This window comes from Pezoporus wallicus, unplaced genomic scaffold (assembly GCF_028554395.1).
Source record: "Pezoporus wallicus isolate ANWC-B61680 ecotype Strahan unplaced genomic scaffold, APGP_CSIRO_Pwel_v1 contig_6464, whole genome shotgun sequence".
NCBI lineage: Eukaryota > Metazoa > Chordata > Aves > Psittaciformes > Psittacidae > Pezoporus > Pezoporus wallicus.
In genome coordinates, this window is record NW_026642130.1 from 6,564,850 (window position 1) to 6,587,855 (window position 23,006).

General features: G+C 39.6%; 1 protein-coding gene across 3 annotated transcripts in view; it reads right to left on the bottom strand.

The window, feature by feature from the left end:
* The window catches only part of KLHL29 (kelch like family member 29), a 403,205-nt gene that overhangs the window by 56,290 nt on the left and 323,909 nt on the right, over positions 1–23,006 (bottom strand). For all 3 annotated transcript variants that reach the window (XM_057427613.1, XM_057427614.1, XM_057427611.1), the window contains 2 exons: positions 19,234–19,372; positions 3,174–3,373 (listed from right to left, as the gene is read on the bottom strand). In XM_057427613.1, the coding sequence (XP_057283596.1) occupies positions 3,174–3,373; positions 19,234–19,372 (339 nt within the window). The remainder of the gene's footprint in view (positions 1–3,173; positions 3,374–19,233; positions 19,373–23,006) is intronic.

A 23,006-nucleotide genomic window follows, 5' to 3' on the forward strand; every position in this document is an offset into this window, starting at 1 on the left:
TACTCAGCGAGATTGTGGTAACAGTATGATGAAAGCTCAGCGATGGATGTAATCCCTTCTCTGTGCATTAAGTATTGTATTTTCACTTAGAGATGCTTTCTAGATGATGACTTAGATATAACTAAAATTAACATAAACCATGCACTTCCTCATGATATTCTGTGCACATTCTGATGGGGATCTTATTCCTCAGGTATTCCTACTAGCATCAAAAGCATGTGAGGATGGGAGATAGGTGTAAGACTTCTTGCTACATTCTTCAAAAAAATTCACTTCCCCTGTGAGATTTCTTCTGTCTTCAGATATGGTTGATAACTCAGTTTCTTCAGTGCTGGGCAGTGTGGTTCTCCAGCTGAATCAAAATTCTCCACCTCGCATAAGCAAAACATTCTACTTTCTCTCAAATTTATAAGGACCATAAATCATCTTCTTCCCTCAGGGAAGGGTTTCATGCAGGTCTCATCACTGGTCCATCATTCAGTTTTTCTCATAGCTCCCTCTCACACTCTGCAAACTTTGTGCCCTTTGCCCAGGAGACCAAGAAAATTCCTGTTCTGTTCATGAATCTAACAGGTTCCACCAACTTCTTCAGACTTAAGCAAGACCACTTTTATGTCATCAGCAGCAGGCTGAAATACAAGCTCAGAATTTGTTCACTCCTGTGATGGGGTTCCCTGTGTCATAGACCCAAAGTGTGACAAATCGCCCGAAATCCAGTTTAAGCCATGACACGATGATAGCATAAAACAATTCTGAGAAAAAAAGGAAAAGGAAAAAAATCTCAAGTCTTCAGCCACATGGATGGAGGAAATACCTGTGGTGTCATGACCAGTTTGCCAACATTTGCCCAGTTATCATATGGCACCTGCACGAACTTGCCATCATTGCTGCATCAGTTGGCATAAAACTGTTGCCATTTTTCATGGTCTAGACAAAAGCAGAGGAGACAGCATGTGGGGGAGAGAACGTGGTTAAAATTAGCACAGTGAAGCTGGTTAAGAAATCTCCCATTGAAATGAAACAATGTTCTGGGCACATTTTGCAGCATTTGCAAGTAGATTTGGGGTGCCTTTGCCCAACACTGCTGAGAGGCCCAGGACAGAGACACAAGAGCTGCTTGGATATCAATCAGTTAGGATCCTGCTGGAGCATCCTGGCTAAAAATGATGACTGGAATTTCCTCTGTGATGGTGCTGTTCTATGCTGAACAGACCTTTTAATTTTGGGCTTCTAGTTTTTTGGGCCTCTTTGGTCTTTCCTTCACTTCTCTCACTATTGAGACATGGCCACTTGAAAGAATAAAGGTTTATACTGGTGAATCCTCCAGAAACCCTGGAAAAACTCCTGCTTTTACCAGATTTTTGCTTTCTGGCGAGCAGAGGTAGCTGGATGAAAATTAAAAACACAGCCGCAGAGAAGACAAAATGCCTTTCCCTAAACTTTTTAGATGGCAAATGCTCTACTATCTTTGTAGAGCAATCCAGACACAGCTGTAAATAAAAATAAGCAATTACACTTCATGAATTCTCCAAATGAGAATACAAAATTCCAGTGACTCCCCATATATCATTGAACTTATAACCAACTCTACTATTTCATACCATAACACAGTTCACTGAATTGAAATATTAACTATTGAAAAAGAGAAATCTCACATTGATTTAGTGAAATAAAAATGTTTTGTGGCTGAATGTTTAAAGATGATGTAACTTAAACACATCTTTCATGCCTGGAAAGGAAGTAAGATCTAATTGCTTTTAAAAGGTGGTGAAGGGAAGATGAGGGAAAGCAATGCCAGAGCCAGAACCTCCATTCAAGTTGCACAGCCAACATGATGGGGTTGCAAAGCATAAATTTCATTTCACCATGACCCACCCATTTGAGAACAGACTTTTAAACTAGTGACATATGATAAATTCAAAAGAAGAGGTGAGTAAGATACTACATATTCTTTACTGATGCTTTCATTGTGCCACCTTAGTCAACAGGCTAGCTCAACAGTGAAAATTAACACAGTTGTAAACTGAATCATAGAATCCCATGTTGGAAGGGACCTTAACAATCATCTGGTCCAACCTTTCTTGGCAAATCGTGACCTAGACTGGATGTCCTAGCACCCTGTCCCAATGAATCTTAAAATTTTCCAATGCTGGGGAGTCCATCACTTCCCTGAGGAGATTATTCCCAGTGTCTGGTTGTTCTCATTGTGAACAATTTTCCTCTTGCACACAATTGGAATCTCTCCAGAAGTAACTTGTGCCCATTATTTAACCCCCATATTTTCCATGTGAAAATGGGACTCATTTGATTTTTTTTTTTTTTTTAAATGAGTTCCAGTTCAGACCAGTAAAGCTTAGCAAACTGAGCTGGAAACCTTGGAAATAGTCTATGCTGGAAAATACATGGCAAGAGAAAGGAGCAAGATGACATGGTGCTCTGAACAAGAATGGGCTTCTCGTGGCCATGAGAGGATGGACAGAGGCACTGGCAACAATGCTGGTCTGTACACCCTCGCAAATGCTTCCCATGACAGCAAGGCACATCAGTTACCAGAGCTGGGTGCAGCAACGTTTCTTTCACACCCACCTTTTTAATGACACCTATATATCAAACCATAACTCTGTATGAAATAACAAGCCCTGTGAACATTCAGCTGGGAGCAGTTTAACCAGATCTGGTTTACAAGAACATGGGACACGTGAAGGAGTTTCTCATGGAAAATTGCAAATCCTGGCTCTGTGGGAGCCCACCTCCAACACTTTCAGTGCTTGACCATGCTGGCCTGGTGTAGCACCTAACATTTGCTGTCATGGTTATAACCAGCCTGTGTGTTGCAGCCTGTGTGTTACAGCCTGGTATCTGTGCAGAGATTAACCTTTGGGAAATAAAATGTCATCATGATACCAAGTATGAAACAAGACTCAACAAAATGGTCTCTCCAAGATATGAAGGCAGGTGCCACTCAAACAGGAAGCTATACTTCTCTAGATCATTTTCCACTGGCCACTGTGTCAGCATTTTAAATTCAAGTCTCAAACCAAATAAGTAATTTTAAATTTTCTTTCGTTGTATTTAATCTTGGTGTTTCTAACTATCTTTTCAAAGTTATTAAAATAAAGGTTTACAAACCTTAAAACGAGATCTTAAACCTCCCTAGATGGAGTGGTTCTTACCTAGAAATGAAACGCAGACTTTACAGAAAGTATGAAACTGGAACTTGCTGGCAGCTTCCAGTAGGGTTTTTGCATTGGCTGAATCTATGATCAAAGAACCTGTATAAACAAACTCCAGGAGTAATTCCAGGACGTCTGCAGTGAGGTTAGACATGGCCAATTCCAGCTTCTCCCCGCTTCTGCTACTGTCTCGTGGTGACCTGGTAACAGCAGACAATTAAATTATGGACATTACACCAATCCCATTTTGTTGGCATTTATTGATTAGTGAGGGCTAGAAAATCGCTTTGCACCTCATTACATTTCTCCATTATTTTTGTTTACGGAACTGAAGAATATGAATTTTAAAATAACTGAACTTAAAACTTTAACTGGATCTGAAAGAGAAGAGTCTTAAAGCAAGCCTTACGAAAAATCTGTTTATTGCTACTCTGCATTTTCATGCAAAAACAGTTGCAAAAGAAAAGGAAAGGAAAAGAAATAAAAGTAAAGAAAGAAAAAGTAAAAATGAATGAGCCAACATTAATGAAAATGAGGAATGGGGTTAGCTTTCAAAGGGAAACAATACATTTTAACATCTTGGTTAACATCTCATCTTCTGTGCATAATATAACTGTTAAGGAAAAAAAACTCCAATTTCAAGAGAAAAGGTCATCTATTTTTCAGGAATCCAGCAGCAGAATAATTTAAATGTCATGTGCATTTAAGGATACATTTAAAGACCTTTTCATAAAAAATAACAATAAAAAAATTAATTTCTGTTTAGATTGAACTTCTCAGCATGTTCTATTAAAGTATAGCTATGATTGATGTGATATACATATACAGACGGTTATAGAAAATATATATGCTTATTTAAAAAATCTATTGTTCCCTTTTAGGCACTAAAAAAAGAAAGCCCTTCATGGCAATTGCTTTGAAAACTGAATACAAGACAAGCTAGACAGACAAAATGGTTAGAGCAAAGAAGGGAGAGGGGGGAAAACAACAACCAGCTCTGCCACAGGAAGCCAGCAGCCATCCTCTAGGAGTTTCATGACTGTGGCCTACGGTTTTTCCCGCATGAAGTGCTGAACAATTTGGGGATCAAAGTATCTCCTGCATTTGAAGTGTGCATTAGTGCTTGTGAAATTATTGGACAAAAAGAAAATTATACTGAATTAAAGTAAGGGCCCAGTTCTTAATGCATGGTTGGCTGATGTGTCTGCAACACTAAAGGCAGGTTACACCTGAAAGACAAAAGTGATGATAAATTTGGTAACATCAAGGAGGGGAGGGGAAATCTGTTGGAGTAAGAAAATAAACTCTTTTAATAGTTAGGACCATCCAACACCTTCTCAAAGAAACATGAACTTCTCCTAGTCACTGGACAGTCAACGTCTGCTCGCTCCAATTCTGCTAGAGTACTTGCAAAAGCCATTGCACGATTGACACAAAACGGGCATACGATGCTGCGTGACTGGCCAAAGCATCACTGTTCACAGGCAATGCCAGCTTTAAGCATGAGCAAGAGCACTACTGACCTCTTGGATTCATAAAGCTGCCTAGAAAGGTGATGTTCAAACCTCTGCTACCATAATGGAGGAAAAATAAACAACATACGAGGTTCAGTTTTCTTCCCGCATGACACCCCCACCCCTTCCATCCCCAAATAATCCCTAAAATAATTTTTGGGGAATGCTTTGCAGTGGATGCTTTGTCACTGGTCTTCCATTGGCTAGCCCTGTTTAAGTCAAGGGCACAGCTTTAATTAATATGAATCTTTGCAAGATCAAAGCTTTAAAAGGCTTCATTTTTCCACTAACAGTATTTAGGTAGTGTTCATTACCACAATGGAGGAGCAGCTAGTAGTCCTCAATTTCATATGCTTCTCTAAGGTAGTTACTGAGGAAACTAAGGCACAAGAAGACAAAATCACGTGCCTATGATCACAGAGAAAGACAGAGGCAAACCAAGGAACTAAACCCCTTTTATTTATTCTAAATATTGGACTATCCTTCTGCATGGGAATACTGGGTGGAGCGTAAATCCTATTCCACAAGCAGATGAGCAAGAATACATACTGATCATGATACCTGTGGTACCCCTACGTGCACAGATGTGTACACTACCCTGAATCCTTATGCTTTATCACACCACAATATTCTTTCTGAACTCTTGCATATGGATTCAATTTCACACTCAAGGCAGAAAACCTCAGGTGTCAAAACAGAAGAGTTGTTTTTTTCCCAGATCCTCAAGAGTATGTCACAAAATGTTATTTTTTTTTTCCTTTTGTACACTCACATACCAATAACATTCCCCATATCTGATTTATCTCCAGTTGTGCATGCATCCAGTGCTGCACCCTGGGCTATCAAAATGGCACCTGGTACTGGTGTAATTCTTGCTGAATTGCTTCCAGAAGCAGTTTGTACCTGACAGTGATTTCATATTCATGTGGGCTGGTTAATAAGGACATTGCCTAATATTTAAGTGAGATTTGAGGTACCCAGTAAGTGACAGAATCGGGCTCTTTGCACTGTGGGAAGCCCCACCATAAGCAATTATTGTTTTATTTAATGGCACTTATTGTGCTGTGCTGGCAATGGCTGTGGGAATAGCTGCACGTGATCCATTTGGAATCGCACACTTTCAGCCAGTGCACTGACCAGGAGGCACAAAGGAAAGGATAATGTGACACAAATGTCAGCATAGACACATACTCATGTTAGGAACAACTGCAAGCTGCTATTTTTCAGAATAATTAAGTAATAATCTCTCTTACTTTGTAATACACTAAGCAATAAACTGCTGCTGCAATTGATTAAACACCAAAGAAAAGCTAAGGTGTTTAATCAATCACTAGAGCCACTTACAGAAAATATAACACAAAGCTACAGAGATTATTGATATTACACAATGAGCCAGAAATGGGAATGAAAATTATCCCTGTTTCTTCCTCCGTGATGCCTTGCATGCATTGTGCTGTTTTGCCTGTGCTTTCTGAGCAGTGAACCCTTTGGCTCCACATTTAGCTGAATCAAATATTAAGTGCAGGCTTGGTTCAGCTTGCACAAGGAAACCACAGCTATCCTGGTTTCCATGCTGGGGACCTGGTTTGGGATGGGCTGGAGAATGGACAGGGAATTGGCTGAAGCAGGTCCTAATAGATCAAAAATGAGCGTTTGAAAGAAGAGAAGAAAATAATGTGGGGAAGTGGACTGATGTAGTGGGAAATTCTATAGATTTCTGGAAACATAAATCAGACTGTGGCACTCCCCTCCAAGCCCAACTAAAGCTTTCTGTGTTCCTTGTTTTCACACACATTAGAATACCAGTATGCTCTGTGCAGTTATACTTCATCTATTTATTTGGGATGGAGCTTTTTCTTATCAATGAAGTGGCTAAAGCTGTATTGTAAGAATAAAATTTAGTCCTGTAAATACATATGCAATGGATTGAGGAAAATCTGTACAAATATATACAGCTGTGCCCCAAATAGCTCATCCTGCATCACATCAGGAGGAGTTTTGTCAGTGGCATTGGTAGATGGAAACATTTAGAAAAGCCTGCTATGAGAAAAGCACTCATTTCTTGCCTTAATTGCTGGGCAAAGACATCTCTACCTGGTGCATACCCTTCTGCTCCCCACTCCTGACACAAGCACGGGGTATTATTTGGGGGATGGAGAGCCTGCCTGCCTCTTGTTTCAGTCTCACCTAAAGCCAGGCAACGTGCACTTATCGTCTGTGGACATCATTAAATGTGGCACATTCTGCTTTTTGCCCTGCGAACTCTGAAGTTTAAACAGAATGATGTCATTTTATTGGCCTTGTAATCATTGTTCATATTATAAAGGTCACACATTTCACATTGTGGCAGAAAATCAATAGCTCTCCCAACAGCCTCTGGGGGAAAAAGTTTTGCTTCTCAAGAATAATATATAATAAACAATTTTAGTCCTTACTTTATCATGACTGTAATCTTGGAGAATAGCTACAGTAAAAATCTGGCAAAGGCTGATATATAAACTCATTAAAATTGGGAAGTGATTTAGAACAGGACTTTTAAAAAGATTTATCTTGAGCTAAACAGAAAAGAGGTTTGTTTAGGTTTACATTTAAACAAACTCCAAGAGCTCTTTAACAGCTCAATTTTATGGTAGCTGTTGGAGGATTCTTTCAGATTTACAAATCATGTATTTCTCCAGCAAGGTGATAGACCTGAGCAATGCGCAAGCAGAACTGAACCTGCAGATAAGCAGGAAGCACAGATACACTCTGAATGGGTAAGGAGGGTGTTACTGAAAAATATTTTGTATTGTCTGGGATAATTAGGTCTAACAAAATAAAGCAAAGGCCTTTTGAATATACTCTGGCTACTTATCCTTCAACTTAATCACTTAAACTAGAGAAGACAAAGGCACAGGGAGCTTTTTAAAGTAGAAGATGGTTCGACTACACTCTCCAATAACAAATCAAAATTGGTGTCCTTTTCTGTTAACACATATATAAAAAGAGATAAAACATTTAAATACTGATAGCAGGAAAAATATTCCTAAAACCTCATCTGCAAGACTTAGGAGTGGAGCCGACAAAAGAAAAAGTAGAGAACTTTACATTTTTGGTATTCATTTGTCCTTGAAAATCATTTTCATGCATGTAATACACACTGACAAGAATCAGCACAGTGTTTTCATGCTTAATAGCAGTACAACTGAGTTTTCTGCATCTTGAGTCATAAATATATGTATATCCATGCATTTTCTCTGCATTATTCGTATCAACACGTCCACGTAACAGAATTTCCATGTGATTCAGTTCAAAACATTTAATGGTGAGATGCCTTGATTTGCAAAGGCGCATTTAGAGTCTGGCTAAAGTAGCTGTGTAAGTGAAACACCGCTAGTGCATCAATTTGTCAATTTATGGACAGTGCTACCGCCTCTAATTCAGGCTTCCCTTACGGTTTGGATATGCTGCCTTTAACCCGCTTGCAACATTATTTTGACTGACTAATGGTTTGGCTACAGCCTCACTCAATTTTAGATCAAATACGAAAAGCTACCTATACCCGGTGCAGATGCCAGCCAACTCTCTGTTTACAAGCTATAGTCACAAAGTCAAAACAAATTCTGGATGTTCAAAATGGAGCCATCTGCACGGAATAAACATGAAAAATGTGAAACATTTTATGTACATGTACATTACTGCCTAGGAACAGTTGGTTCAGCTTCCTCCCAGGCTGCCTGGTTGGGAACAGGAGGACTGACAGTTTGTGACACCTATTTACATTCAAAGCCATATGACTCACTGTGCCATAGACTGACGTATATTTAAGCTTTGTGCTCCAAAAGGGCACTGAAATAGATTATTATCTTTTAAAATAAAGACACATTCGGAATTATCATTTGTGATCTGTCCTTGTACACGTGGGACTTGGTGTCTTTTTTTCTCTGCCTCTCCAGGGTCCAACCCTTCTGCTTGCGAACAGAGAGTCTACCACCATTACGTGCTTCCCCCAAGAGCAGATATGGCAAAGACCTACTTCCATAACTTATTCACGACATTGTTAATATTTCACTCAGGATTTTTAAGAAATAGGAAAACACACTGATCTGGTAGTGTAATATAAATAACTAAAATTGCTGTGTTTGACTATCTGTTGCTCAGAATCTCATACAACTCCAGAATCTGAGTATCCTCCAGTAAAAGCACATTTGAGCTGAGGGGAGGTTATGGGACTGCCAGCATGCAAGCAGGAGCTCCAGCTCCACCTGGACTGACGCATCTGAAGCTTGTATTTTGGAGTTGGTCCCACCCTGCATGGACCAAAGCAGTGGCCTGTCCCACCAACCAGCTGCTGCAGGCCTCTTCACTTTATGCCCTTGCAGGATCTGCCCCTCTGCTTAACATGCTGGCTTGGTTTCATAATTAGGAAAATGAATGTTTAACCTACAGTAATTGTGTTCCCATTCTACAAGGGCAAAATATTTGCCACCAAGAAATACAGAACAACAAAAAAAAACTCAGATTCAATTGCTTTGTTCCTTGGGCAGTGTTTCAGCCTCCAGAAAACAGGAAATCCAAGATTTTTATGTAAGATGAAGCACTTAAATGAGGAGAAGCTACTTCTTTTTATCTCTGTCAAATTATTTTGATTACCACGGGATGGACTCCAGATTGGGACAGGCAGCTTCTCATGAGGCTTAAGAGTCTGTTAGCTATGTGCTCATTAGAAACTCCTGCTCAAGTCTAGACAATTTAGACTGAACATCTTGTTTACTGTGGAACATAATCCTTAAAACATTGAAACTCCAGGCAAAGAACAGAATGCAATGTTCCTGCATCTTAACTGTCCGCTATTTGATTTTTCATCATCTTCAGAGTTATTAATGCTTCAAAACCCCCACATCTATTTATCTTGGAAGAGGCAACAAAGAAACTTTGTTATATTTTAGCCAGCCCTCAGCTGTGAACAGAACAGGCACAGCACTCTGCACAGCACAGTAAGTTGTATTTTGTACCGAAGAGCTTGATTTATTATAATTACATGCTCATGAGATATAAAAGCATAGATTCCCAAACATACCAACATACATTTTCACAACACGCACATCAAGATGCATGTGCATAGTGAGGTAACAGGTTATTTACTGAGTTATTCAAGTTTATGCAGCTGCAAGGTAATCAGTCATGCTAATGATGACAGGAAGGGACATTTATAGAGCAACATCACTGCAATATGTATGTCATAAGGCACTGAATGTTCTATTAAATAGGATTTAAAAAAATAAACTACATCCTAGCATTGCTTCTCCTTTGGAATTATTTTATCAGCTCAAAATGTATTAACTTGCAAATCTCTGCCTTCATTATACTATCTTATAGACAAATATTATCTTTGAGCCTCAGCCACTATCCATTTGTCTCATGAGAGAAGAAAACATATACTATAATGGTACTATTGTGTGATTATGATAAAGAACTAGTAAAATCACAAGATTAAATAAATTACATTGTTTAAACACAGGCTTGCAAATTTGTCATGAAAATTTGGACCAACAAATCCATTTGCTCACTTTTTACCAGGACGTTGATACAAACAATGATTCTTGTTTCAGGCAAACAAAATTGGCAAGACTAGTGTAACTTATTAGGGTCAAATGCTGCCAGTTTGCACCTGCTCTATCAGAAGAAAATCAGGAAAATTAATGGCTGTGAGCTCAGGCATGCACTAGCAGCTTCTGCTAATTCACCATCACAGAAATGATCATTACAAACAAAGACGAGCAATAGGATTAACAGCAAATGCTTTTATTCATGGACAACATGGCCAGAATAAAATCAAACAAAGAGCCAGGTCTCCTATTTATCCTTAATGCTATTCACTGACAAAACGCAATCTAATGGCTCAGTCAAGACTATTTCTAAAGGCGCAGGATAAGCGGCAGCCTGTAACGCTATAGTGTCGGAGATCACAGTCGGAGGCACAAATCTGCCTCCCTGCTGAGATTTAAGAAAGAAGATGACGAGTTTGAAGATGCTGGCTTAAATGACTAGCAAGTGAATGAAGAAGTGCGTAGTGAGTGCCCTTGGAAGAACAGCATTTCATGACCTAGACTTTTGCTAGGGATTGAGAATAAACTCATTCTCACAGGGCGCTAGCGGAGAAGTAGAAAAAAACTGGGCCAATTTATTAATAGCATGGGATCTAACTTGTTTGCAAGTATCTTTGGCCATCTAATTCAGCAAATATGTGGCAAAGTATCCTGGGGTGAGAGATACTATTTGTTAAAGCTATATAAAAGATGCAAGCAGGTTTTGGTGGCTTATATGGGAAGGAAGAGTAAGAGTAAAATAACAGAATAAAGAATTTGTTCTCAGAAAACTAAAAGCTCACCCCCTTAACCAACTCCTGTCTGATTTGTTTTAATGATATTTATTACATCATCAAAAAACAGCTTAGCAGAGAGCTGGCATTATGTAGCTAATAAATCTGTTTCTTAGGTATGTGGTGAAATTTATACAAGTAATTATCTAGGTAAGTCTATCCAAGGTTCTTTCTCATCACTGCAATGTCTAGAGGGAAAACAATAATAAAGTAATGATAACCACAATTATTATTTATTACTACTACTATGATTATGGTAGTGCCCAAAGATCCCAATCAGCATTTCAGTAATTAGAATTAATTCTGTCAGGCACTGGTTCTTTCTCATTCAGCTACAGGGTGTTTCTACTGCTCCTCGGAGTATATGTAGAGCCAGCCTGTGCTCTGGACATCAATGAAAGGTAATATATTGCATCACCTATGGCCGCAGTATGTGCAGGAAAGGGCATGGAGCCCTTCTCACCCCATCAATTTCTGCACACACCACCTCACAGAACTACTCAGAGTATTTCAGTCACAGAAGGTCTGTGCTATGCAAGCAAAAAAAGGGGGATTGTGATCTGATATGATCATAACCCGGCCCTATTAATTCAAACTCATTATTCCAATCCAGCAGTGGCTAATTCTTGATGATTTAAATGAAAGGAAGTGAACTGCTGATCCCTGGAGCTACCTGAGAGCATGCTGGAGTCAGAGATTTGATTACCCTTGTTTTAGGGCAAGACTGGCTTTAGGTAGCGGACCAAAAATGACAGCTTTCAAGAACACAGCTCGTTTCTGTGCTGTGGAAGTTTTTTCATTGTCCTTGATCCATTTAGCTTGAACAGCACCTCATTAGACAACTGTTCCCTTTCACTCCTAAATTTCAGCATAGTCAAGCCTAGACAGGGCTGTGAGATATTAAGTAAATACAGGTAGGTCACACACACCAGCAACTTATGAGTGGTTGTATGACAGCTGCATGGCTTGCAGATAGGTCTAGCCAGAGCAAGAAAGGTGATTAGTCTGTCATTCCTCGATAAGATTTGCAGGATTTGTAGTTGTGTCAAGAAATTATGTGAGCGAAAAGCCCAAACTACAGTAAACAGAGATGCTGTCAATGAAGGAGAGGAGTGAGAGGTTAAGTGATTCTGCTCGGTGCCTCTGCAAGCTGCAAACATTATGAGGGAGAAGTTTAATTTCTGTATTGCACCTCAAGGCCTGAAGAGGAGCCTTTCTGTCCTCCTTGACACATTTTCTCTTCAGAGCAGGGCATGTTGACCTGTTTCTCCTTTCAGAGGAGCATCCAGACCCAGCCACTCGCCTTCCTAATCCACGGCTATGCTCGCCAGCCTGGAAATAGCTTGGCTGCAACGCCAGCTATAGGTTTTGTGGCAGGTCCTCAGCCTGGCAGCCCAGCAACACCTTTGAATATTTGTAAGCTGCAATTCATTTATGTAGAAGACAATGCATTTTTGATTGATGAAAACATGTTTTCCAGGGCCCGGCAGCTGCAACATTTGAAACCCAGCAGGCAGCTCCGACAGGCGAGCGGCTGCTCGGGCAGGCAGAGCAAGCGAAACGCGCTCACAGAAAGGGGCCACCCAAGGCAGAAACCTGCTTCTCCTGCCAGGATTTTGCACCCAACACACAGCAATTAAGTCCCTCATTTAAAAGAAAAGTGTCACCCACAGAGAAATTTACACCTGCGCACTGGCAGTGAAGGGCGAGGAGTATTTTACACTCCAATGCAACCTCCCATTCTCACAGACTCCTTTAAATGGTTTAACAGAAACTTGCACCTGAAACAAACACCATATTTTTAACTTCCTATTTCTCTGTTTTCAAAGACATGTTATGATCTGTTTCCACATTCTACAATGGAGCTGAAGCATGCAGATGTAGAAATGCTGCCTGCTCCTGAGTTAAAAGCAAGGTTCTTAATAAGAAGGAAAACAAGAAGGGGTCACCAAGAGTAGATTTTTCTTTCATCTGCTATTTCTCATTTTGAGCTTTTTACAATGTAAACACAAACCAGGCAGTCTGTTTTCCAGACACTTAAATGCTTGCGCAGTTTTGTCAGACTGTTTCAGATGGATAGCGGCAGGTTTCTCTGTCTTGCATCCAAATGCTGCTTTTCCACACAATAGTGTAAAATGCAGAATGACATCTCTGTCTTCAGTGTAGGTGTAAAGCAAGAGGAATTTGGTCCTTTCACCCTGAATGGTTTACTTCTCCTGCCCTGCCTTTAAGCCCTCAGAGAGTACATACAACCCTGTTTTAGAAAAATAAAATCAAATGAATAAATAAATCTGAACACTTGCAAAAAGAGGCAAGATACCATGGAAAAGCAATTTGGCCATAAAGTTACTGGCTGTGCTCCTTAGGAAAATAAGGAGGAACACAGTGTTGCCAGATTACACAGCATCAAAAATGCTTGCTTTTTGTGACAAAACCTCTTTGTGTTTGTGACTTACTACTATGTGCTAGTGCAATCAGGCAGCCAGGATGACTTCAAGATGAGAAAGGATCACTAAAATCACATCTTAATAAGATAAAACTTGTAGACAGATCTGTGTATCTTTAGTAACTGACCACAGAGAAATAAAATTAAAGTCTGCTTATAAGAGCCAGCATTTTGTCCAAGAAGAGACTTTCATGTCAAGTGCTTCCTATGATTAATGTCATATTTGGTAGAGATTCCAGCACTTCGGGTTGGGTTAAGACGAAGAAAGTAGCAAATTAAAATGTTCCGGTGAAACTCTTAGTTATGGAAATTTCAGACATTCCATTTATCCAGTGGCTGTGCTTGTCTATCCCAAATGCAGCTGGAAAAAATCATGCCTCTTCATGGAATTTTCTGTTCCTTCTTTCCTTCCTTCCAGAACACACTCACATTCCACCATTTCTTCTGGACAAAGACACAGAGCTCATTTCTCCTCTTCCTCAAAACAATAATGTTTTAAATAAGAAATATGTGCTCTGTGAGAAGGGTGTTTTGAAGACCTTTTTTCTTTTTTGTTTATTCCGATCAATTTCTTTCTTTCTGTATACATATATAAGCATATGTATGTGACATTCAGAAAAATTCTGAAAAAATATTCTGGAGAGAATACCCTGGAGGGAAGGAATGCCATCCAGAGAGAACTCGACACACTTGTGATGTGGGCTGATGCCAACCTCACGAAGTTTAACCATTGCCAAGTGCAAGCTCCTACACCTGGGTCGGAGCAATCCCAGGCACAGCTACAGGTTGGGCAGAGAAGAGATTCAGAGCAGCCCTGCAGAGAAGGACTTGGGGGTGTTGGTTGATGAGAAAATTAGCATGAGCCGGCTTCAGTGTGCGCTTGCACCCCAGAAAGCCAACCATATCCTGGGCTGCATCAAAAGGAGCGTGACCAGCAGGTCGAAGGAGGTGATCCTGCCCCTCTACTCTGCTCTTGTGAGACCTCACCTGGAGTATTGTGTGCAGTTCTGGTGTCCTCAACATAAAAAGGACATGGAACTGTTGGAACAAGTCCAGAGGAGGGCCACAAGGATGATCAGGGGACTGGAGCACCTCCCGTATGAAGACAGGCTGAGGAAGTTGGAGCTGTTCAGCCTGGAGAAGAGAAGGCTGCGTGGAGACCTCATAGCAGCCTTCCAGTATCTGAAGGGGGCCTATAGGGGCCATGGCAGGGGGGTTGGAACTAGATGATCTTAAGGTCCTTTCCAACCCTAACTATTCTATGATTCTATGTACTTTTAGCCAACAGTGAGTCAGGCTGGGTGACTGGCCTTTCTCTCTGGGCAATGAAAAATGAGTACTTCCTGAAGGCAGTTTAGGCTATTTATCATAAGGTGGAATGAACTGCCCTACAGTCATTCCCATCTTCCCTCATGACCACACAGGAAGCCGAGATAACTGGCTCAGGCTGGAGCCCTGAAGGAAGCAAAGTTATACCCATCTTAAATTCATAGCCCAAGCAAATCACCTCATCTCTCTGTAATTATAAACAGGGATGGCCTCGTCCTTTACCTCGTATCTTAGGCACCCACTAAAATGGTGAGAGGGCTTGTCTCCTGGAAAGTTCTGCCTTACTGTCTGCAGACTATAGCAGTAGACTAGAAGGCGAGGTTACACTAAATCCACCTTAGACACCATCCTTGGGTCTAAATATTGGTTGACTAACAGCAAGAGGCAAGCACCCCTCATTGCTCCAGAGGTATCTCCTACCTGCCTGCACATAGGTACATGAATTAGGAGAAAACGCTCCCTCTGGAAGCCTTCCAGGTGCTTCTCTTCATTTCCTGTACCATAAATTAAGCCCTTGCATTGGGAAGACTGATTTCTTGAGTACCTAAAATACAGGTGCAAATTAGAGGCCAAAGTCAGGCAGACTGGAAGTGTGCACTCAGAATACAAGATGGCATTTAGGCGACAGAACCCTACTCCAGCTGCTATTTATCATCCATTTTCTTCTGAAGTCCTACACTGCAGCAATCTTGTATGGGTCACAGTTTGAAGAAGCTGACTAACCACATGATTTCCCTAAGTGCAGATAAAGTGTATCAACTCCTCTATATGCTCTGTGCCTGATTGAGCAAGCAGTAAAGCCAACTACTCAACTCCACACCTGTCATAAAGTAGGCTCAAATAATCACCCAAAAAGGAATTTACTTTAAAGAGGATTTTATGAAGGGAACTTAAGGAAGCCTAGCACTCCCCAAATGTTTAATGTCGCATAAATCATTCCTTAGGCTGTTAGCGATAGCCCCACAGCCCTGAGGTTACTGCAATACGTTCTACTGAGGGACCAGCCTTGGGCATGCTCCCATCTTCACATCCCATTCCTCCCCTCCACCTCATTTCCCTGCCTTGGTGGGCATAGAATCATAGAATCATAGAATCGTTAGGGTTGGAAAGGACCTTAAGATCATCTAGTTCCAACCCCCCCTGCCATGGGCAGGGACACCTTAAGCTAATTAAGTGGAACAGATGTCAGGAACATTTCACACCTGCTGTTCCTAATACACCTAATCCTTTCCAGATGATCTTGCACTGAAAAGGACTAAGATTGTTTTTTATGGTCAGCTGCTGTTGGGAGGGAGATGAACACTGAGTCCTGGTTTAGGCTTGAGTGATGCACAGCTCCTGATGGGACTGGCTAATCTGTTTCCAAAAGCACAGTGCTTGGTGTGGTGCTGAACTTCAGTTCAGGACTGGACTAGACTAACCCAACCCCAAAGGGCCATGCTTGTCTGTTCAGGATAAACCACATGGAACAAGAACTTTCCTGGATGAGGACTGGAATGTTCGGCATACTGCAGGATTTACTATTTTCTGAAAAATGAAGGTTTTTCAAAGTGCACTCTCATTACCAAATTTATTTCATAAATATCTTCAGAATTATTTTGGTCAATCAAACCTGGTTATCATCTTTTCATTACAGTGCAATAAAAATAATATATTTTCTTCCCTGCTCTGACTAATTCTCATTAAATAGCCTTTCTCAAGATGGGTAACACCTTTAGTTCTATTATGCTTTTTGTCTATTTGTCTGTTTTTTCTTCTTTTTTAAGGAGAAGGCAATTGCTCTTATTTGTTTTTGAACATTACCCTTTTATTTTTTTGAGACAGTACTTGCTACTCTACCATCAGATACCAACTTGAACACACAGAACATAAGGTTAACAATAGCTAGGCTGTGGCAAATAACAGCCAAAGTAAATACTGTGAAAGATATTCTTTTTCTACATGTTTATATGGATGCACATAGCACCCTCATGAATAGATCATCTTCTCTTTGACGTTTCTGGTGACCCATTGGTGCCTTCACTGGAATGGTATAGGAATTTAACTCTAGCATGGAATGATTGAAATAACCTTTATATTATGTTTAATATAAAGAGGTCTCTTATTTTTTAAGAAAAGCTGTTTCTTGTTTTGATTTCTATAATAACAAAAAGTGCAATATTGATCCCATAAAGCTTTAAGTACTATGTCAAATGAGATGCTAACAAATATCAGGAGGAAATTCTAGATGTATTGTATTTATAAACTTAATGATTCTGTATTATTAAGGGCAGGATACTTCAAAATACTCAGTGTCTCTTCCAACTTGAGTTCTTTCATTGACTTCACGAGGTTTCTAAAAGGATCAGGCTTTACACTGCAAGTATCTTCTAGCCCAGAAAATCTTTAGGAATTCCACCCCATAGCCCTGAGTTTATTGTCTCACAGAGATACACTTGCTCAGTTTACAGGTGAATATTTGTTTTTCTCACCAGTTTTGCAAACTCAACTAGACATCAAGCTGAATTTTTTCCTTATTCAAGCATCATCATCAGTAATAAAGGTATTTTTGCCATGGATACACCTGTGCAACTCCATTAGCTTTCATCAAGGTTACATGTGTGCAACTGAGGTTATATAGGGAAGACAACTGGGATGGAGAGACCTGACTGGGGACAGAAATCGACCTCTGGATTATTTATTGCTGATGATAATGTGAAAGAAGGCAAAAAGTGGTGAGGTTGGCAAATGGGCTAAATCTTGCATTATTTTTTTCCTGTAATGCTTATGAGCTCTCATAGCCTCTTTTCAGAGCATTTTAAAAGGTTTGGGCTTTTTTGTTTGTTTTAAATTAGTTCCTATCAGAGCAGTGTTGAATATAAAGTATATCTCAATTTGTTAACTAAATAATAAAGCAGAAAGGTTCCTCAGTGTGCTTCTAGAAATAGATGCTGTTTGGTGACCTCTGCACAGAAGCAGATGTATTCAGAGGAAAATCCAAATGACAGTCTTTGGCCAGTTAGTTACTGGATTTCTCTAAGTTGATTCTAAGATTTTTCCTTCCCTATAGACTCTACTCCTTATCACCCTGAAAAGAATATACTGTAGCCTTAACAATTAAATGATAATGAGCAGACAGAAAAGAAAGGATAGGAGAGATCTGGCATAGCTACAGCTAGCAATCATTAGATTTACAGAGGGGAAAAGACATGCTTCCTAGGCCAACATATTTTTTATGAATAATTGATAAGGCAGTCAGCACAGTTATATCATAGAAATGTAATATATATCCATAATTATAAAACCAGCTTTGTGCAAAAGGACATAATACACTGAAAGGAGATACCAGCCAATATGCCATCCTGAAATAAAATACAGTCACTATTGTGTTAGTTGGCAAAATTTAAATACAGGATTTGAAGCAAGCAAAATGTTCTTTAATCCCATTTTTTAGCACAGTCCAGGTTCAGTCTGCTCAGGAAAATACTGCAAGGCAAAATCAGCAGCTGCATTAATTTGCTGATGATTGAGAGAAAAATGAAAGTTATCTTTATGTTTTTTTCCCTCCCTACTTGCTACTCTAATTTACTAATAATACAAGAGTACCAATTTATTCCTATACAAGTATATAAAGCATACAAATTGAAAAATCAATGTAATGTAAAGAAAAAAGATTATCATGTACTGTTTAGAATCAACCAGCTAGAAACAGAGGGGGGAAAATGCATATGTGGAGATACAATGTTTAGAAAATGTAGGTATTGTACCTACCCTAAGCTAGAGTGTTTGCAGGAAAAAGCTCCCCCTAGTTTAACATGCAGACTGAGCTATATTTTGACCAGAAAACAGTCTTATTTCCAGTCTTTTCTAAAGAAATTCATCAGTTGTCTTTTCATCTTTCAAATGCCCACAAATAATAAAAATATCAATCCCTTTGCCCATAAAAGCCACACAAAAGCATGTAACAAAGATTTCAGGGTGAAGGGATTATGATACTCAAAATGCTTTATTAGCATGACGTCTCAGCATCGTTCACCAGAATGCTGATGGCTTATTGTAGCCCGAAGGACAGACTTTTGTCGCATGTGACAGAGTCCCTTGAAAACACTGACAGCAATAGCTCTTAGTTGTGGTCTGAATCGCCATTAGCGGTTGGGTTTAAATCTTTGATCTCTCAGTGGTGGAATGCTTTCTTCGGCCAAAACTGGCCTCTACTTATTAGAAATAATCACACTGTACAAGTCAGATGTGTAACAAATGGGTCTGAGTCTCAGTTTGGAAATACATTCAGAGAAGGTGGAAAGAATGGCTACTGGCTCTGTGACAGGAGATTCAATCTTCATAAACCTGCAAGAGAGGGGAGGAAAAAAAAGCGACACAAATGCGCCCTACAAAAGAACAGAGCAGATCACAGCTGGAAGGAAGGCAAACCTTTTAATCAGGTCCTTGAAATACAAGCTGCAGGAAGCTAGAACATTTTGGTGGACTTCAAACTCTTTGCCTTCAACAATAATTTTCAGGTCTGTAAACTCTTTCGCTCTGCGTTGCTGGTTCAACTCCTTCAACATTTCTGCAGAACAGAGAAGACAGACAGTGCCAGGGTTCCCATTAAGAGTTTTTTATTTTTACTTTTTACTTTTCTTTTTTTTTTTTTTTTGTAAAGAAGTAGAGAAACAGGAAACAACTGATATTTTTGTTGGTAAGATTGGCTCAACACACACAGAGGATATAAACATAACATATTGAAAAAAAAAAAAAGAAAAAGAAAAAAGCAGGAACCAGTAGGTCTAAACAACTGAAATATATACACAGAAAAAAAACAAAAATAATCCTAAATTTGGAAGGGTTAAAACCAAAAAGAAAATTTTTCAGCATCAGCAAATCAGAAACACAGAGAACGCATTATCATAGAAAAGTCAAAATAATTTGTCATAATAAAAATCAAGAGCTAATGAATTTCTATCGAAATGCAAATAAGTTTTGAACATACCAGAAAAATATTAGCAAAAATATGGTACTATGATGCAGTATGAACTGGATATGGGTCAAAATAATAAAACCACAAGACCTGCAAAAACAGCTTATCCTTTAACATAGTAAAAATGTGTTAAGCCTCTCAGTTAATAGAATAAAATAGTGCTTCTAAATAATATATAAATTACCATCCATAGAAAATTGGCCAAAATATCAATGCATTGTGCAATATACCTCAGCTATATGGACTACAATCGTATATGTTTCAGAATTAGCTTAAAAGCATCCTTATGATAAAAAATAATCTCACACAGAGAATAAATTACTGCCATTTACAGCAATTACCATTTTTTGCACTCCAAGGATTTTTACCATCACAGCATTTTTATTTTTTAGCCTTCAATGGCTTCATTTACAGCAACAATCAACTTTCACACATCATGAAAGAATCATAATGATTAAAATAACCTATGAAAGTGTTTCCATCCTGCAATAAATCACCTACCTTGTGTGATGCCTCCTTTTATAAAGCCTATTGGTACTAACAGAATGAAATAATAGCATGCCATGACTTCATGTGTGGATGTAAGAATTCCCTCCAACTTTGCAGACCAAAATGGCTATCAAGATGAATAATATACTTTTCACCTGGGCAACAGTCTGGTAGATCAGAAGCCAGTGATCAAGATGATAAAAGAGCTGATTTTAAATACTAAAGAATTTTGGTTTTATTTTATGTTTGCAATAGGTCAAGGTTCTCATTTTCTCAGTGTAACACCCTGAACACATTCCTCTTCAGACAGTTCTGTAAACCAACAGCAATCCTTTATGTGGAATCACCTCCTTACACACAGTCAAAAGGGACCTGAAAACTGTGTAACTAAAGACACATTTAAAGCCACTCTCAGGTTTGGGCACTGGGCTGCCAAAGTATTTCCAAAGGGCCTTACAGCGAAATGAAGACCCAAATAATCTTTGTGCTCTCCTGTTTCCTCAGCAAAACTCAGCAAGAGCTCAAGCACTAAGCAGATAAACATGAAAGCATGCAAATATACAACTGTTGAATGAAAAGAAACTGAAGTTCTCCCAAGCCCCAACATCTGTAGTGCACATTTTTCAGGCCTTAGTAAATAAATAAATGTCACCTTGCACATTTATGTCTATTTAATGGAAACACAGTAGTGTCTGAAAGGCTAATTATTCTGAGCTGAAAAGGGTCAGTGCTCTCCAGAGAGCAAGCAGATCATTAGAGAGGGCACAGAAATAACAGCAGGCTTGTGTCAGATCTATAATAGGGGAAAATAAACCACTCTGTGCTGTGGGTGCCATACCAGGGACTATTTTTAACAAATTTATCTCAACTAAAGTACAGTGATACATTTTCAGCAGAACTTATAACAGGCTCTGGATGTTCACTTTTTTTGTAGGAAAGTTTCCGGGTTTTGCTGGAGGTGTGATGCCTAAAGTATGATTTGACCCCTAATGCTTCACGCCTCGGTTAAAGACCAAGGATGCTTTGGACAAAGGGATGTTCTACATGATTTAGGGTAAAACGGACTAAGGTCTCTAGTTTCACAGGAACAGCACCAGGTGCTGTCTTAGTTGCATATTTCTGGAGGAGACTGTGGAGGAAGTATTTTTGTGTCCTTCGTCACATACAAATGACTTTTTTTTTTATCTTGGTCCATTTTCCTACTTTCACTTACAGCAACTACATTTTCTTCATAACCAATTTCTATCATTTTATGTCTTAAACACTGTTACTTTTCCCTCTACACTTTCTGAAACTCTCTCATTGACTACTTAATTTCACTTTCGTTTTCTGTCATTCCCCTTTTCAAATTTGCCCAACTACTGTCCTCCATCTCCTTTTGCACTTTTCCTAAATTCCTATTCAAAATCTGTTTCTGTACTATCTGTGACTTTACAGCTTTCCTTGCAGAAGCCTTTCAGGACAAGGGCTCCAACCAAGACTAAGTCATACAAGTTTAAGGTTACACTTACACAAAGGGTCAATCTCCATCTCACCTCATTCAATGTTTTCCTTTTAAAGCTCATGATCAATTATTGTAGTGTTTAAAGAGCACAGCTGTTAAACAACAACTACATGGATGGATGCTCTGCTCGAGAAGAGGAGAGGAGAGGTGAGGAAGAGAAGAAACAGAGTTTATCTGCACTCTGAAGGGGCTGTGGGTTTTTGGAGGTGAGCTCAGGGTAAGTGGGAAACTAGAGACCATCCTTAACTCATGACTGTGGCCAAGATTGGGGAATAACAAGACACAAAGTTCAGCTGCTGCACCTATAGATGTTGCACCCTCTGTGCTATCTCCACTATTGTGAGAGCTGGTTTGAGCATCCAAGTCCCCAGATGACTTCCCCAGGTAATCGGCTGATTCCTTGGACTTTTCTGAGCACCCTTTAATGACGTCCAGTCCTGGGGTTCCTGGGCTCAGTTTCTATCCATGCTCTTTACACACTTCAGTGTGCTTTATACTGGATGCATTAAGGAATGCAAACCAGGAAACACAGCTCAGGAGCAGTGGTGCAATTTTGCTCATAAAACCCCAGAAATCACAAAAAAAGCCCTGATCAGAAACCGAAGCTCTTCTTTTTCTATAGACATTCAGAGGCAGTAAGTCCCTCCTTGTCCCCCTGACTTGTGCTCTCCTCAGACAGATGGCTATGAACAGCCCTGTACTGTTTGTAGCTCAGTTTCTGAACTAGAAGCAGGCAAGGCAGGTGGAGAGGAGAAGGAAGTCAGGAGACTTCACTGACTCATCAATCTTCCTCACTGAGGCTCCTTTGTATTACTAAATAACTACCAGGCATTAGTATTGGACACAAGGTTATATCAGAACTGGCCCTCATTCTCAGAGTATTTGTGATGCTCACGCTGTGCTTAGCCAGGCATTAATGATTTATGAGGACTCGGGATGAGTTGCAAAACAAATTTTTTCACCAGGTAATAATGCCTGCTGATGAGTTGTAAAAGGAGAAACAACATAGTGCAGTCCTGGCAGTGAAAAATGATCTCAGCTGTCTCCTTCTAGTCCCTCTTTTGGGCTCCTCCTAATTTTCCGTGTTTCCTTCAACAAATGGAATTTCCTAAAACCTTCAGAAAGGGATGTGCTGGGAATTTCCTACTGGTTATTTATTCCTCTGGTTTCTTTGTTCTTACAGAAAGTTTTTATTTATTTATTTATTTATTTATTTTTAAGTGATGCAGATAT